The sequence below is a fragment of the Melozone crissalis genome, unplaced genomic scaffold (assembly GCF_028551555.1).
Source record: "Melozone crissalis strain CALT ecotype California unplaced genomic scaffold, PUWL_Pcris_2 ptg000034l_1, whole genome shotgun sequence".
NCBI classification, from domain to species: domain Eukaryota; kingdom Metazoa; phylum Chordata; class Aves; order Passeriformes; family Passerellidae; genus Melozone; species Melozone crissalis.
In genome coordinates this window covers 14,779,508-14,796,200 of record NW_026535812.1, presented here as the reverse complement: position 1 = coordinate 14,796,200, position 16,693 = coordinate 14,779,508, and the positions used below count along the sequence as shown (strand labels likewise).

At 48.0% G+C, this 16,693-nt stretch overlaps 1 protein-coding gene across 3 annotated transcripts in view; it reads right to left on the bottom strand.

Moving 5' to 3' along the window:
* FGF12 (fibroblast growth factor 12) overlaps nucleotides 1–16,693 on the bottom strand; it is a 218,254-nt gene that overhangs the window by 91,431 nt on the left and 110,130 nt on the right. Inside the window, exon 1 of one of the 3 annotated variants that reach the window (XM_054283043.1) lies at nucleotides 6,083–6,331. The exons of the other annotated variants lie outside the window; for them this stretch is intronic. Coding sequence (XP_054139018.1) covers nucleotides 6,083–6,281 — 199 coding nt within the window. The 5' untranslated portion in view covers nucleotides 6,282–6,331. Of the gene's footprint in view, nucleotides 1–6,082; nucleotides 6,332–16,693 lie in introns of those variants that run through there. 3 annotated transcript variants of the gene reach the window in all.

The following is a 16,693-nucleotide window of genomic DNA, read 5'->3' as shown; positions in this document are numbered from 1 at the left end:
TCATGGAGCTTGCAAATATGAAAGGGATATCACGTTTTGCTTACATGTTTTGCTTGATAAAATTCTTCCTTTGATTTTAATAACAAATCACAGCTTGGTTTCAACTGTGCAGGAGCAGAAAAATCTCAGAAGCAATATGCACATGACTGTTCAGAAGGATAGATCAAATGAGACAAATGGGGATGAAACAAACACCTACCTGGCCACTGTGGTTCACGGTAGTCCTTTTTGGGGAGGGGAAGGAAGGAAAGCAGATAAGCCCAACTGCATTTGCACTTGCTCCCCACCACAGTGAGACTCATGACTATGTTTGTCTCTCAAACAGCCTCATCAGCTCCCATGACAGCTCTGCTCTCCTCACTGCCCAAGTTCAGCTGATGATTGTTCTGGTTAATAGGTAATTTATCTGTTAAAATATGAAGTAACTGGTCTACTGGAATCATTCTAAATTTGTGTTGAATTCAGCAAAGCAAGTAAGGAAGAAAGAAAACCTTGTCTCCATGTTGGTATTTTTTTTTTGGAACTCAAGTTTTTGGGTTTATATTTCAAATGAACACTTCATTTAGAATAATACCTGAAAGTTAAAGAAGGAATCATATCAGAATCTTCTAAATGAAATTGCACCATTAACCCCCCCCAAAAAAACCCCAACAGTTGTATCAGTCAATGATAAATTGATTTATATGGATCTTTTATGGTGAAGGGAAATAATCACTCACAAACCACTTTTTGCCCTGACTCTCCCATTTGGCCAGTGACGGAGGAATCAATAATTTGTATTGATCTAATGGTGAGCCTCTGCTGGCTAACAATTTCCACTGCTCTCACAAGCACAGCTACCCCTGAGGCCATGGGGACAGAAGATATCCATCCCTCTCAGAGCTTGGATAACTTCCACGGATTTTCTTGGCATCAAGCATACTCAGTCCAGAACTAGTCCGAAGCGGCTTAGTGACTGACATGCTCACCCATAAGCTGTGCTGGGAAGCAGGCTGGCAGCTGAGTTTTCCATGCTCTGGAGAAAGCCAGGAACCTGCAGCTCTCCCCCAGACTTTAGGCACTGAGAGCTCAGAGCTGCCATCTGACACAGAGCACAGCCATGCACCGTGACACCACCACATCTGCAAGTGACAAATGTGTGTGATACCACCCCCGGGCATCAGCTGGGTAAAATGAAACCCATCAGCCGAGCTGTCATCAGTAGCAGGGAGCCTCTTCCTCCCTCCTGGTTATGTTGGCATTCGTTAGCATGGGTGGTGCAGAAGGAGCTGACAGCACTGCCCCACCAAGGAGGATGCATGCCCTCAGGGTTGTGCCCTTCCCCTTGGTGTTATCCAGGCTCACGTCTGCCTGGAGACTTGCCATCCATGCCCTCATCTCAGCTAGGACTTCTAGGAGCTCTTGCTGTCCAGGTGATGTCACATTTCCAGCCATTTCCATTCCTGTCAGCCACTTCTTTTATAGAGAACACAGCACCAAATTCTGCAGAGGAGCAGGCAGAAGAATGTGATGGACCCCCTTGCTTGGGCACACACCCAGACATGCATGGTCACACAGAGAAGGGCTGGGATCCAGGTGGAATTCTCTCCTGCAGGGACCAGCTATGCCCTGGGTAATGCAGCCAGCATTCAGACAGTAGCAACAAAGTGGACAAATCCCACAGGTTGGGCAGGTATTACAGCTGTTCTGAGAAGCACTACTCCACAAAAGCAGGCAAGGACTATGAGCTAAAAAGGTGGTTTTTACCCTGAGCTTCAATCATCATTTTCACCCTGCATGAAATCAGAAAGGACTTTAGGATTTAAGTCGGGGAATTTAACAGCTTGCAGATGACAGACTTCTCAAATGCTTTAAATGAATCTCTGAATGAACAAAGTCCTTCTATGTCCTTCAACTAAAGTTGCCCTTATATTTTACTTATACTGCTGCAAAAATATCTACATTCATATATTTTAAGTTCCAAATCACTATTTATTATTCAAAATGAGAAATACAGCAAATGGAAAACATGGTTTAAGTTACTGCTTTTTTCCTATATGCAAGCCATTTCCTTCACTTTGGAAGAAGTCTTTATATATCCTTAAGGAAAAGTATCTTCCCCTGAAAGAGTATAAAATATGTACCAGACAGGGAAAAAAGAGAATTAAAAAACCACTTTTTTTTTTTTTCCCCTGGGGTGAAAAACCTGTTTGAGAATGAGCTCTGCATTCTGAGCTGGTAACTCACCTATAAAAGCAACATCTGAGAGGACTGAGACAATGCTACACAGCGTGTGGCATCACCTGACCCAAACCAATCAAACATGATTTCCCCACATAATAACACCCTTTCAGTGGGCTTCACTTGGATGAAATTTCCAGCAATCCCCACAGATATTGTGCCTGATGCTCTAGCCTGTTTCCCTTGGTGCAAGGCTGCCAAACTGCTCAGCTTTGCTGTTCAGCGGCCATGGCATGATGGAAGGCCACCTCTGTGGTGAGCTCTGCCTGAGAAGATGGCTGGAGAACCAACAGTGACAGCTTTCACAAACAAGCTGAACCCACCAGCCCAGGCTTTTCAGACTGCTATAAAGCAGGCTGAAGGAGGGACACGCTTGGATGCTTTAATTCAGACACAAAGGGGATGAAAGTACTTGGTTCAACTCTTTGTTGGCAGGGAAGTCATTTGGAGAGAGCTCCTTGTTTCATCTCCTGCACTCAACTCTTGGATCCATCAGTCCGTGAGGAAGAATCCACCTCTTGAACCTACACTGACAAGCCATGCCATACAATAATTTCTTTCAAATCCTCTATCAAGTCACTATGGTTCAGAGCAAAATATATAATTTATAGATGCACAATTGCAGCAAATAACCTGTATTAAGTCACAATAATGGGATTAAACCCATGTGTCCGAATGTTCAGTTTAGTCCACAACACTCAGTGTCCTTATTTGGCCTATCTTAAACTAGTAAGTCATCTTGGAGCAAAACAAATCCAAGAGCTCTAAAAGAACACAGTGTGCATGTGAGACAGCTGCCTTGGCCCATTGAAAAGACATACAAAATTAGTTCTCATTTTACAACACAGTCCCTATTGGAACCAACAAATGAGATGTTTCTGCAGTCTGTTTTCCCCAGGAGCAGATAGCTTTGATTACACAAGATATCCCTGCATGGATCTGGTTCCCCATAGCTTGCCAAAACCTCTGACTACTCATGTCCAGTATGCGAGACTCAGCTGCTCCAGGGTGCAAATTCTCCCTTCCCATACAAGAGCAGGAGTATGCCACTCACTTCACACAGGCTGCAAAGTGGAGCACAAGGCGCCAACCAGTGCCAAGTAACTCTGCTCACCCACGTCTTTACTGAATATTTTAGTTACAGCACTGTTTGCATATTAAAACATGTATTAAACAACTTACTTAATCAATGTAAGCTCACACAGTTACTTTACAGAAGAAAGGAGCAAAGGGAACATGAACCTCCACTGGAGCTGTATCTGTAACGCGCAAGCTGCAGCTCCACCACTGCTGCATCCTGAGCTCAGTGGCAGCAGGGCCCAAAGTGTGTCTTGCTGGTCCCAGCACTGGGAATTAGGTCTCTGTGTCAGGTAACTGCTCCATAGCTGGAGTTGGTCTCACGTTTTGTAACATGGGAGGAATCCTCTCCATTTGGTAGAGCTTGTTGAGTGCTATAGATTAAAACCACTCTGTAAATTCGAAGTATTTTGACAGTTACTCCCCATAGTCACAGGGCAAGGTCATGTTTAAAACGGTAAGGAGAGATCCCCTGGCACTGTATCATCACCAAATACAACTGTACCTCTTGAACAGGGGTGTTCCTCTCATTCCCTTCAGTGACTTGCAAACTACTGAACCAGCATATCATTAAGTACACATAATCACTGGGGTTGTGGGTCACTGCACAATGTATGCACATTTCTTCAAACCACTTTCAATTCATTTGCATGTCATTTTCTGTGCAGAACCTGTATTCTGAAATGAGCAAGTTATCTGGGGGCACAGTACACTCCCCTGAATAAACAATGGCAGCAGCAGACTCTCTGTAGCATGGTGCCTCCTGAGCGCCAGCAACTTAATTCCTCTAGTTGTTTGATTTTATAAGATGAATACAGTACTGGTTACAAGCGATTGACTGACAGCTCTGAAGATTGAGCAGCTCTATTTTTACAACACTGAGTAGTGCTGATCCTCCTTCTAAGTCAATAAAAAGATTTCATAAAATCACTCTTGCCTGTAAGGTAACAGAAAAGTTCCTCAGCATGAAAGGCCATGAAAGCTGAGGGAATTCTTAAAATCCATTGATTATTCACAGGCATTTACAGAATTGGACCTGTGTAGCTGGGAGCACTGGGGTAGGACCACTAAAAAGCCTTCCCAACCACATCCTGCTGGAAGTCACTAAAACTTTCATGAGACAAAGCATCTTGAAATCTAGCTAACAGATCTACACTTCCCAGCCCTTTCAATCCTTAGAAGACTGCACTTAATAGCAGATTAAGATGGAGAAAAAAGAGGAATATAAAAAATTACATCAGTAAGACTCCCAGTTCCCATTCTTGATCCTGCAAAGAGTGATTCCTGAGACAAAATGCCAACATTTTTTGGGCAAGAGCTGTGTTCTGGTCTTGGCTCCCAGATTAACTAATATATAGGATAGTCCAGCAAGCCACCACTCATCAGAACTTGAGTAGGAAAAAATGATAGGCAACTTTTCCCCTTTGAGTCATGCTATATTTTAAGCATTTTACAGCCTCTTGTGATACCTGCTTTAAAGCAGACCATTAAAGAAATGGGTTTGCACAGCCGAACCCATGCATTGAGTCTTCAAACATTCCTGTAACTAAGTATGGTCCCTGCCTCACAGCCTGTGAATCTGGAGCACTGACAGCAATCCAGAGTAAATATTCTTTCCCCTTTGTTTGACAACAGTGCTGACAGAAGTGGCCTTCTATGGTGAGAGGCTTTGTCCCATTTCCTTCCCTTGCTCAGATGAGTCCAGGTCATGTACATCAGTCTATAGGCAAGAACAGCAGCCTTAGCTACCTCCAACACCTTGGTGGAGAGTCATTACCAACAGACCTCAGCTGTGCAGAAGGGGCTTCATGAAGAAACTGATAAATAAACATAATACTAATGTTTATGGAAAACATAGGAGGGTTACACAGGTTAATGGTACATGCTGAATGGCTAAGTGAATGAGTATCCCCCTTTTTTAACCATTATACTGAAGAATATCTGAGAAAACTACATCTTCACCACATCCTCTCAAACCAATCTCTGCTTTCTTACCTTTATAGTGACTTATAGCAGTAAAAAAAATAAAGCAAGACATAAATAATAATTCCACTCAGAAATTATGGAGGGCCTATTCTTGTCAGGTGCTGAGTTCTCACGCCTACCAAGGACAGCTGAGAGCCCAAAGCAAGGCTCAGAACTGAAACTGTGGGTGGTGGGACTTCATCGTGGGAATGTGAGCACTAGGGTGTACACTAGGGTGAAGTTCTTCACAAGGAACCAAGACTGAGCACACACAAGGATAAAAGTATAAAAAGAAACAAGACTAAAAGGACTAGCCTAAAGAGCATTTCTAGGTCCTCACAAACTCCATATCAGGTGTAACCGTCGTGCAGCTGCCATCAAGAAAGCTTTCTAAGCTAATGAAATTCCCTGTACAACTCAGCTCTCGAAGTAGCACTTGATGGATTTAGTAATCAAATGGCCACAATTTTAACTGATCCTCAGTTTATCGATTTCCTTGTCTCCATGCAGAAAATGAGAGACTATTTAAAAAACTTATCTACGAGGAAGTGGAAAAATACAATTCTGGGTGAAGCTTCGACAGACGAAACCGCTGGGCCACGCTTGCCAGAGGACCCTCTGTGCTCACACTTCGGACAGTCGTGAAGGGATGCTGGCAGCAGGTCACTGCCTACCTATCCCATCAGAGCGGGGAGGAGATGTGCCAGGACCCAGGCCAAAGTTCAGCTCGGAGCAAGCCTCGTCCCAGGCGGTGCCGGAGCGCCCCGGGGCAGCCATCCCCGCCAAGCGGCTTCCCACGGCCCCGGCCCGCCGTACTCACCCGGTCTCCTCCTCACCGGCCTTTTCCTGCCGCTGCAGAAGCGCACTTTGCTGAAGACCCCCAGGACATGCCTCTCGCAGAGGGAGCGCCCGTCCTTGCTGGGGCTGGAGCGGCGCTTGGAGGCGGACACCCGGTCGCTGTTGGACTCCCTCGCTTGCCGCTTCTGCCGGATCAGCGAGCTGGCGATAGCCGCTGCCATCGCCGCTCATGGGCCCCCCGCGCCGCTCCGCTCCGGGGTGCGCCGCCCGGGCGCGCTGGGGCCGAGCCGCCGCCGCGCCCCGCGGGGACCGGGCACGGGAACGACCCGCGGAACGCGCTGCAGCCCCGAGTCCCGGCGCCGGGGAGGGCTCAGCCGGCCAGGCGGAGCAGGGCGCCCGGGCTAACAACCATGGCTGGACGCCGGAGCCCGCCGCCCATGGGTCTGTCCCCGGGGAGCGCAAATCCCGGCGCGGGCGGCCGTCGGCGAGACCCCCGGCCGGGCTGGTAGCGCCGCGTAGATCCGGGAGCGGCCGCCCCGCTGGCGAAGGTCCGCTGTGTCCAAAGGAGAGGGGGGCGCGGAGGATCCGCGGGTCCCTGCGGCGCGGTGCCGCTCCGCTCCGCCCGGGCGCAGGCGGCGGCGCTTCCTTCCTCCGGCCGCCCTCCGGCGAGGGGCTGTGGGATGAGTCAGAGACCCCTCGGGCCGCGGGCAGCCCCGGCCCCGGCGCGGTGGCTCCGAGGCGCTGCGCGGCAGGGCGCGCACATGGACGCGGCTCCGCGGCCGGGCTCAGGGAGAGCCGCGCTGCATTTCTGTTCGCACTCCTCCTCTTTCTCCTCTCCCCCCCTACCCACTCTGCTCTCAGAGAGGGCGGGAGGGGAAGGAAAAAGCAGCCACGGGAAAAAGCAGCAGGCCAACAAACAAATTAAAAAGAAGGCGAAAAAATTAAATTCTTAAAAAAAAAAAAAAAAAAAAAAAAAGAAGCACCCGGCCGCGAGTGCGGGCTCACATCGCCGCAGCTCGGCGCCCCGGGCTCACAGCGCCATGGCTGGCGCAGCTTCTCCTGCCCTGCTCGCCGCCTCTGCCCCGGCACCGGCTCTCCCCGACGGCAGCAACCCACATCGTCCGGCCGACCGGGCGGCCGCCGAGCACTCGGCACCGGGGCGGCCCCGGGCCCGGCTGCCGCGGCGGGGACGGCGGCGGGAGGAGCGAAGCAAGGCGGGGAGGAGGTGGAGGAGGAGAAGGGCGGGGGTGTGCGGCTGCCACTGCTGCTGCTGCCGCTCCGTGCGGGGCTCAGGATGCTCCGCGGTGCCGCCCGACGGCGGCGGGGCGAGGAGGAGCCGAGCCGCGCCCGCTTCCCGCCTGCATCCTCCTGCCCGAGCCGGGAGGGGGGAGGCGAGGAGAGGAGGGGGAGGAGAGGGGAGGGAGGGGCCGGGGAAGCCCCCCCGGACGCCCACGCTGCGCAGGGCTGTTGCCAAGGCGGCGGGGAGCCCCGCAGCCCCGCGGCGGCCGGGCAGGAGCCGGGCTCCGGGCTCCGGGCTCCGAGAGAATTGCAGCTGCACCCGCTCGCCCTCTTCTACGCAATCCTACGTGATCGAGGTTTGGATGAGAAATGTCGCGCAGGCAAAGCGAGGCGATTGCAGCTCCGCGGCGGCTCTGCCCCTCCGCCCGGGCAGACCCGCCGCCCCCGCCGGCAGCCGGGCTTCCCCGGGACCGCAGACCCCCGGCGGAGCCGCCTGCCACTCGTGCAGCCACCCCGGCTGCATCCCTGCCCGCCGCTCTCGACGCCCGAGCGCCCAGCCTCGGCAGCCGAGCGTGTCCGTGGCTCTCCCTGCCTCTCGGTGGAAGCAGAGAGAAGGGACAGCCCCGGCATCCCGAGGGCTGCCCTGCCCGGGGCCGGTTCCCCGGCCGGGGAGCGTGCGGGCGGCTCCAGCGGCGGTGGGCACTGCTGAGCTGCCCCCGGCCGCAGCGGTCCCACCGCACACCGCCATCGGCAGGTGCTGGGCTGGCTCCCGCACATCTCCAGCCGCAAAACCGCACCGAAAAAAAATGAAGGTGGAGATAACATCTCTGGTTATCCAGAGAAGTAACTGCTGCTGCATAAGGACGGTGCTCTCCGGATTTCAGGTTCAAGTAACAGGTGGCGATGGCAGCTGCCAGGTTACTGAGGTGACGAGCAAGACCCCGAGGGGAGCGCACAGGGTGGAGGGAGAGGGGATCTCGGCTGGGAAGACAGAAAGGACACTGCTACACTTTGGCGAGTAACAATGGCAGGACAGGATTAAGCCAGCTCTGAAGGTGTGCGGGTGATGCATGTTTGCAACTGACAAGAGCATTTTAGACCAGTTGGTAACACACCCTAGGAATTACCAGATTTAGCAAAATAATCTTTTTAACTACTTCACGTCTAAGTTCTAAAAATTTTCTGAATTCTTCACCTCTAGACTTCAGCTCTAAATTATTTTAATGTATTGGGAGGAAAAGACAACTGAAACAACCACTCACTATGTCCATAATGATTAACTAAACTCTGGCATTACTTCCTGATTTTTACTTAGTCTCTATGCATACCAAAACAAGGTGGAATCAGGTTCTCCAGGCTGTTGATCTCTTTTTAACTACTGCCAATTTCTTTTGAGCAGATTTCACCATCCCAATCAATAAAGATTTTTCTTCCCTTTCCTGTAGCTAAAATGCTTCAGATTTTAATTTTCTCTATCGGATTATTTCACTAGACATCAAAGAATTATTGCAGTACAAGGTACAGGCATGGCCTAAAGAAAGCTGTTTGCAATCAGAGAATCACTATCTGAAATGCCAGTGAATTATCCAAAGCTTCATCTTCAAAGGATGTGAGCATATCTTCATATCTTCTCAAGAAAGAGATTTTCTATCTATATATAAAGATACTTTTTTTGCCTGTAGTCTTCAAGTTTGGTGAAAAAATGCCAGTTTATCCACCCCACATTAGATAAGTTCCAGTTATTTTGATGTGCAACTAATTTGTTTTGTTGTTTAGCTATAAACTCAGAGCAGCAGCTCTGCACTTAAAAATGATCCTAATCAGTGATAAAGTCGGTCACAGTATTTTTTTCCCTGATGATTTGTGGACCTGAAAAGAGAGTTGCTGCAACTCTTAGGAAGAAAGGCTTCTCCCAGGTCTTTCCTGCTTCTGCAGTGACTGAATAAAATTAAGCCAAAGCTCGTGAAACTGAATGTAGTGTTGCATTTGCCAACATGCAGGCCTGCCTTTATCTACAGATGGCCAAGGAGTCCACAGGGCTTGGTTCTGAGCACGGGCACAGTGCCATGAGCTCTGGTGACATTACTGACATGTACATCTGCACGGGTCAAATCATGCCCCAGCTTCACAAGACTTTCTGAAGAGCCCAAGCTTTTACAAACACCAAGGAAACTCAGAGTGCTCTTGAGCTGGAGAATGGAAGGCCAGTCTCATCATGCTCCTGCACTGTCATTCTCACCAGTGAAACATTACCTCTGGTGGGCTGCCAGGTGAAACAGAAAAGCCTCCATGTGCTTTCATCTCTAACAGGGAAGGTTCTCTCCTTCAACTTCCATTTGGGTAAAGAGGGCTCAAAACATCTTCCATTTTCATCTGTATCAGCTACTCCTCTTTGAGGGTTGTGCAGCCTACACTGTTCCAAACCAACCAGCCCCTGTGAGATTCACAGGCCTTCCTCATTACTACCAATGGAAGCTGAATTGTTTGAGCAAACTGGGCCAATATGGCATTTTTCCTTAAGGAACATAATTTTAAAACACGTTTTTATATAAAATAATATCTATATTATATAGTTATTTTGGCAATTTTTCTGGCATGCCCCTTCTCTCTGGGCATCCTCCTCACTTCAGTGCCAATCTGCAAAGCTGCACAGTGCACCTTATGAAAAACAGAATGCAAGAGTAGCACCAATTCATAAAATAACAAGACAGACTGTTTTGATGGCATTGGAGAGATATGCCAGTGCTCCCCCTGCAGTTTGTGGAGAAGGACCCCATCTGGCACAGAGGAACAGGCAGAGGGTCAGACTCACTGTGCTCACTAAATATCCCCACCCCAGACATACAAGAGCCTCTGCATGACCAATATTAACATTTCAAGACACTACCATTTTTGAGGTTTCACCCTCTTGATAAATAAACTCTTCTGTCCTTAGTGCTGAGGTTTAAAATGAAGGCCTGGCTGAATGTCAGGGCTTTGGTCACTTGAGCAGAGAAGAGATCTAGAATTGCATTCCCTTACCTTCCTAAACAGAATGATCTATCTAGGTCAAAACGGAGGTTATTGGCATCTTTCCTTAGTGAAGTGCAATAATTCCCGCAGGGTTGCTAACAGAATATCCTGTTTATTTTTCATAGAGCCTTCAAAAGCCATGGGCTGTGTTCTGTAGATTCAGTCATTAGGCATATCTCTGCTTTACTAATTCTGTACATACAGAGCTAACTACAGATACAAACATATGCAGGGTTTCTTTTGCTATTTTATCTGCAGAGCTACTGAAAATGCATACATGAAAATTAAGGAAGAGATTTACATTTAATACCACTTTAAAATGTGTGTGCACGTTGCTGTAGTTGAATGGGAAAAAAAGAAAGACTCCCATCTCTAGCCAATAATTATGAATGGCCTAATTCACCATTTTACAGCAGCATAGCAACAAATCTCTTCCAATAGGAAAGCACTGTTGAGTTTGAAAGTCTGCATGCAGACACCTCTTAAGAATTGTACCAAATTTCCACGCTGTGTAAATTACATCTAAAATGTGCATTGCCAGGGCTGCTTATTAAGCAGAATTAAGCCCATATCCATGTTTTATTAACTTTATTCTTTATAAGGTAGCCCCTTGTTGCATGTCTAGCATAATTAAAATTCATGCAGCTCTGGCATTCCCCAGTCTCTCTGCGTGGGCGGACTTTTGGAAAAAAAAACATGCCTGGGTAACCTGATAAAGAAAAGACAAGACCTTGCTGCATTTTGCTTGGTTTCTGTGCAGGGTAATTCTGTTTACAATACATGAGTTTGTATCTATGTTTGGATGCCTAATAAGAATTCACATGGCCACTTTAAATATGCTATTCAGGGAGAGAGATCTGGCCCTTAAACAGCAGCAGAGTACAAGAACTGGCTGGCTTTCTGGGCTGTTCTCGCACAGCTGAGCTTAGAGCTGACTTGGCCTTTTAATAAACACAAAAAAGCCTGCATCACCTGATTGCTATATTGAAATAATTCATTTAATGGGCCCTTCACTCCCTTTTTTTTCCTTCAAAGATTCAATTAAACAAAATTTGCAACTCATCACAAGAAGTATTTATTAGTTTAGCTGGTGTCTTTCAATCCAGCTCCAGCCTGGGGAGAAGTTGGGCCTCTCTAGGTGTTAAAGCAAGAGGCAGGTACACAGCTGGCATACTGCAGAATGAAACCACTACTGCAAAAAGCAGGCCACAAGCAGTACCAATACAACAAAACCAACTGCAGCCAGAAAAATAAATAATTCTACTAGGATTTTATAAATTCACCTTTTTTCCCCCTTTTAAGAGAAGGTTTTCTACTTAGCAGAAGCTTTTATTTCTCCTTGTTGACTGGTTGCCTATATGAGATGCAGGCGGGGCAACACAAGAAAGCTTCCCCTCACTGAAGGGAACTGTGGCTGTCTAGAAATGAAAGTGTTGTGAAGCATTTTTCTTTAAGAAGCCTCCTGTGTGGATGAATAGACTTTTGTCTCCAGGGTTCTGGAAACACCTACTGGGATCATTTCCCTGAAATGAAGCCTGAAAAGGAGCAGTAGCGGGGAACATCTCAAACTGTTCCCACATACAGAGACCACCCTGCAGACAGGTCAGTGCCTGTCCCACAGGCCAGAGCCAGACCTGGGGCTTGTTCAAGGTGAGTTCATCACAAATCTGTTTTTATCACCTCAGCCCAACAGTCCTGTTCATCAACCATTCTATCACTGCCTTCCCCAATGGGATCAGGACATGAAAAGCTGCTGTCCTTGCAGTGATACACTTGAGTTGTGGCTTCCTAAGTGGCAGGAGTCCAAGAGAAAGGGCCTGCAAACACCTGCCCAGTGACAGCTCCCACACAGCACTTCAGTCAGAAGGGCAGTGCAGGAATGAGGCCTTGCTGAAGGATCTCCCATCGAGGAGTAATGAAAGGATGGACACTCTGCTTGCAGGTCACCCAGAGCAAGGCAGAGCCAGGAGCCCACCCTTGCTGAGCCAGTGGCACACAGACAAGCATCTGCTCCAGGCTTAGAAACACCCACCTACACATCTGGAAAGAAAACTCAAGTATATTCTTGCCTGTACTGGAGAATTTAAAAGACAAGACAGACAGCTGCCTCTCTTCTTTTCTTCCTCCCTCTACCTCCTCTTCCTCACTGGGGTTCTCCCAACACCCAGCAACTCCCTCCATCCACTTCCTTAGGGATTTTTCACCTATGCCTACCTGTCAAATAGCCTTAAGCCACAGGAACCCAGAAGAAGAAAATAAAGCGTGGACTTGAGATTTCACTCCAGGTCTTGCATCTGCATTCACAGTGCGTTAGAAAAAGACCACATCTCTTGTCCTTTCAATGCAGAGCAGAAGCTTGACATGAAATAGGTGGAATAGCCACCAATAAACAACCCCACCTATGAGCTCGAGGCTGAATACACATACACATCATGCTCCTCTGTCTAAGGCAGAGACTCAGTCCCCACCTCAGGATAGCAGTACTTTTATGAACAGACAATTCCCACTCTTCTCCCTAGGAGAGGTCAGCCATCCCCACTGTCCTCTGTTCATCCTAGTTGATGACAACCTGTAGCCCATTTTGGCCTACAGTTTCAATAATGCCAGAGATGCCCAGGTCCCATGGACACGGAACATGGTTGTGACTGGATTTACATGTCACCTTCATGAAGGCGTGGTCTGGGTAGAGAGGGGAGTGAAACCCTACAGTGCAGCTCCAGGCCCAGGGCCCCCAAGCCCCTGGGCTCAGGAGGTCTGAGAGACTGCCCAAACTTCTCCCTCTCCCTGGGAGGAAGGAAAACTCCTCATGTTGTAACCATGCAGCCAGACACCAATTTCAACCAAAACCATTTTCAAGTGTGTCAGGAAAAGCCTCTCCATTTAAAGTTTCCATGAAGCTGACTTTGCTGAAAGTCAAAGAGATCCTTCCTGATTAGATCTTGGCTGAGGCAAACCAACCCGATTATGTGATTGAGAATGATAAAAAGGAGGGAGAGTGAAACCCCTATCGTGCTCCTCCAGCAGGGCTGTGGGACCATCTGCTCCACAGCAGGTCAAGGCTTGGAGACTGAAGATCCACCTCGTTATTGCACCTTTGTAGCCCTGGCATAGGTCAAGAGTGGGAGGAAGGGCCAGAAGCTGCCAAGAGAAATATCAAACTTCCTCCAGACATGTAGATCTGTCTATCTGCACATAATGGATTCTGACAGACCTAAAGAAGCCATGGAAAGTTCCATAAACCCAAACTTTGCTTGTTCCTTCATCCAGCCTCCAAGTCCACAAGGCCAGGATTTGCAGCCTGAGCTAGGTCAAATCTCAAATCCTGCTGGGTCAGGTCAGCAATGCTTCACTGGGGCAGCCCACTGCTCTGCCACTCAGCAAAGCATCCTTCCAGTCTGGAGAGCTCAAAAGAAAAGCAGCAGCTCTGGCAAGACCTGGTACTCCCACTGCCATCCAGCTCTGCAGTCCAGGAGTGCTGGGACATTAATCCTGCCCTAAGGATGCCTCTGAAGTTACATGCATTCAGATTGCATCTTACTTAACAAAACCTGCTTATTTCTCCTGCATACTGCAAGAGCATATTCAACACTAAAAGTAAATGTGAGATTACAGCTGTCATGCAGCTAGGACAAGGTTTGAAGACTCCATTATCCCCTGATGACCTAAAGTGCTGGGTAAAAAGGATGTGGGTGAATGCATTGCTTCCCCCACAAACCCCTGTCTTACAAGCACACCTCTTGCTATTTGCATTGTAATTTATTTCCCTCTCAGCAATAAATCAACTCCTCTATCTCTCCAGCAAAATGAAATCCCATGTCCTCTTTTCCTGGACTCTGAGAGCTGCTGCAATCCAGACATCAATAAAGATATCAGTGGTCTGGAAGGAAATCCAAGTTTGCCAAGGATACAAAGCCTAATGCAGGAGTAATTAATGATCGCAGTAAGCCTGGTGAAGAGAATAAACTGAACTGACACGGAAACTGAGTTCATAGGAACAAGTTTCCTTTTAACACAGACAGATCAAATCTCTGGGGATAAATTGTGCAGTCTGTATTACTTCAAGACTGGGCAATTTTTTTCTCAGAAAGCAGTGACTCTGGGAATTGGGAACCATGAGAGAGATACAGCTAAAAGGAGCTTTCTGCACAGAACTGCAGCTAGGAGAGCCCAAGCCTATGCGTACACAGATGGAGCAACAGGGAGAAAAATGAGCAATGCTCGTTTTACCAAATTTGTACAAAAACATTTGCACCAGTGCAGCAAATACCAGTATCACATGTCATGAAGTCTAGTTACCATACTTCAGAAGTGGCAGAACAAAGATGGTCTGAGGACTACAAAGAATATGGATATAGTGAAAGACATGAGCAGTTTGGTCTCTTGGTTGCAGTAATAGCACATCCACAGGGATTCACATGAGGCCACTCTTGAAAACACTCTTGGTACTGAGTGTATTTAACCTGTTAATACCATGGCCACTAATAGTTTGGTGTTGCTGAAAATCTGGCCACAAAAGATAAATGGTTGAGAGCCTTGATAGCCAAGTAAATGACAGAGAAAACTTAGCCCTGACTGATAAATCCCTCACCTCTCAGTAAGAACATTTTTGAAAGGAGGGACTGTCTCAATCCAGCAAAGTCAGAGTGAAATCTGGAGGCAGTAAGTCAAGGCAAGGCTCATGTTTATTGTTAATATCAAAGGTAATCCATCAAGAGAACAACATGGCAAAAGTTGTGATGGATTTGCTATCATTTCACCCTAAGAGCCAACCTCTTTCAAAAATAGATGAGCTGATATCACACGGCACAGGGTACAAAGGACCCTGGAGAAGTCACCCATGTACTGAGCCAGCAGTACCTCCATCATCACTGACAAGGCTTGTCCGATGGTCTGATCTCTGATCAGGCACCTGCACTGTAAATCCCACAGCTCCCTTAGGAATGCAGCTCTACCACCATCAGCTGAAAAAGGCTACTCTAACATCTAGTCCAAATCCCACTCAGCTACAAGTTTCTTGCCCTATAGATCATGCCTTTCACACAGGCCTTACTGGGCTTGCTTGGTGCAGTCCTGATTTGAGTCATGGTGGAGACCAGACTCATAATCACAACTGGTCCCTTCTGCCTGGCTTCTGACACTCACCCAGCGTCGGTCGGTACTAGAGCTAAGATGAACAGAAATCTACTCTGCAGAAAATTGCGCATTCAAAGTTGTGTTTCTTCCCCACATGAAATGAAAATGAGACCTTTTGGAGCTCACTATGAGATGCCAGAAGAGAGGAAAGCACACTGATGTGGTAGAAGTCTCACCACTGTTCAGACCAAGTCTCTGCTTTTGCAGTAGGCAGAGCAGTGGCATGAAATTTGGCACTGAAACCCCTGCACAACACGCTCTTCTGAAATGACTATTTCCTTTCTCCCTTGCACAGTGTTGACAATGTGGCATTTTTCAAAGTAAAAAAGCACCTCTACTGATTGTTTGGCTACTCCTTCTTGATGCATCCATCACAGCCTCCCAGCCTGTACCACTCACATGTGTCTCTGACATAAATTACAGTTCCTGCCTTTTCTGCTCTCAGACTGCTGAACTCCTGAAATGCCTAAAGCAGAAGATGCAAGAGCTGTTCTGACCACTTTCTATGGCTCTTCTAGGGCTTTGCAAGAAGAGCTTTTCGACATGGACAACCCCTTTTCCTTGCATCCTTTATTCATGACCTCTCTACAGCTTCCATCTTGGACAAGGAATTCCTGTACAAGGAATTCTGATCTTCCTCTCTGGCCATGTGCTTGCCTGCCCTCTCACTTCACATGCACAATCCTTTTCTCACTTCAGGGACAGAGTTAGTGTCCCTTCAGTCTCCATCAGAAACAGGAAAAAATATTCCACTAAAGGTTTGCTAGAGCCTGCTACAAACAGGTCACTGATTGGACCTGGTGTCTGGAGACTACCCCAGTAAACAGTGGAATTAAGCAGAAAGAGCAATGCCTTCTGTGAGTCATGGAGAAACAGGCACAGACCCTGCTTACCCATATAGCCATGATCTAAGGCATCCCCTGTTGAATGCTGCTGGGTCCTACAGGATAAGAGGACAGGATCCCCTAAGCTTCCCTTTCTATTCCCACAAAGAAGGCTGCAAAGTTGGAAATGCTGCCCTCCCACCACCCTATGGGCAGTGTCAGCTGCCAGCTGTGGCAACCAGCACATTGTCTATGGCTCATTCTTGCCAGTTGCCCCCAGAGCTTTTACAGGAGCCCACGGGCACTCCTGCCCCAGAGCAGGGGAAAGGGGCAGCCTCCAGTAATGAGAGGAGCTGGCAAAGGAGCCAGCAGCAGTCCAACAAGAGATGCTGTAGAACTGCCAAGTGTTGTCAGATGTAGGTAAC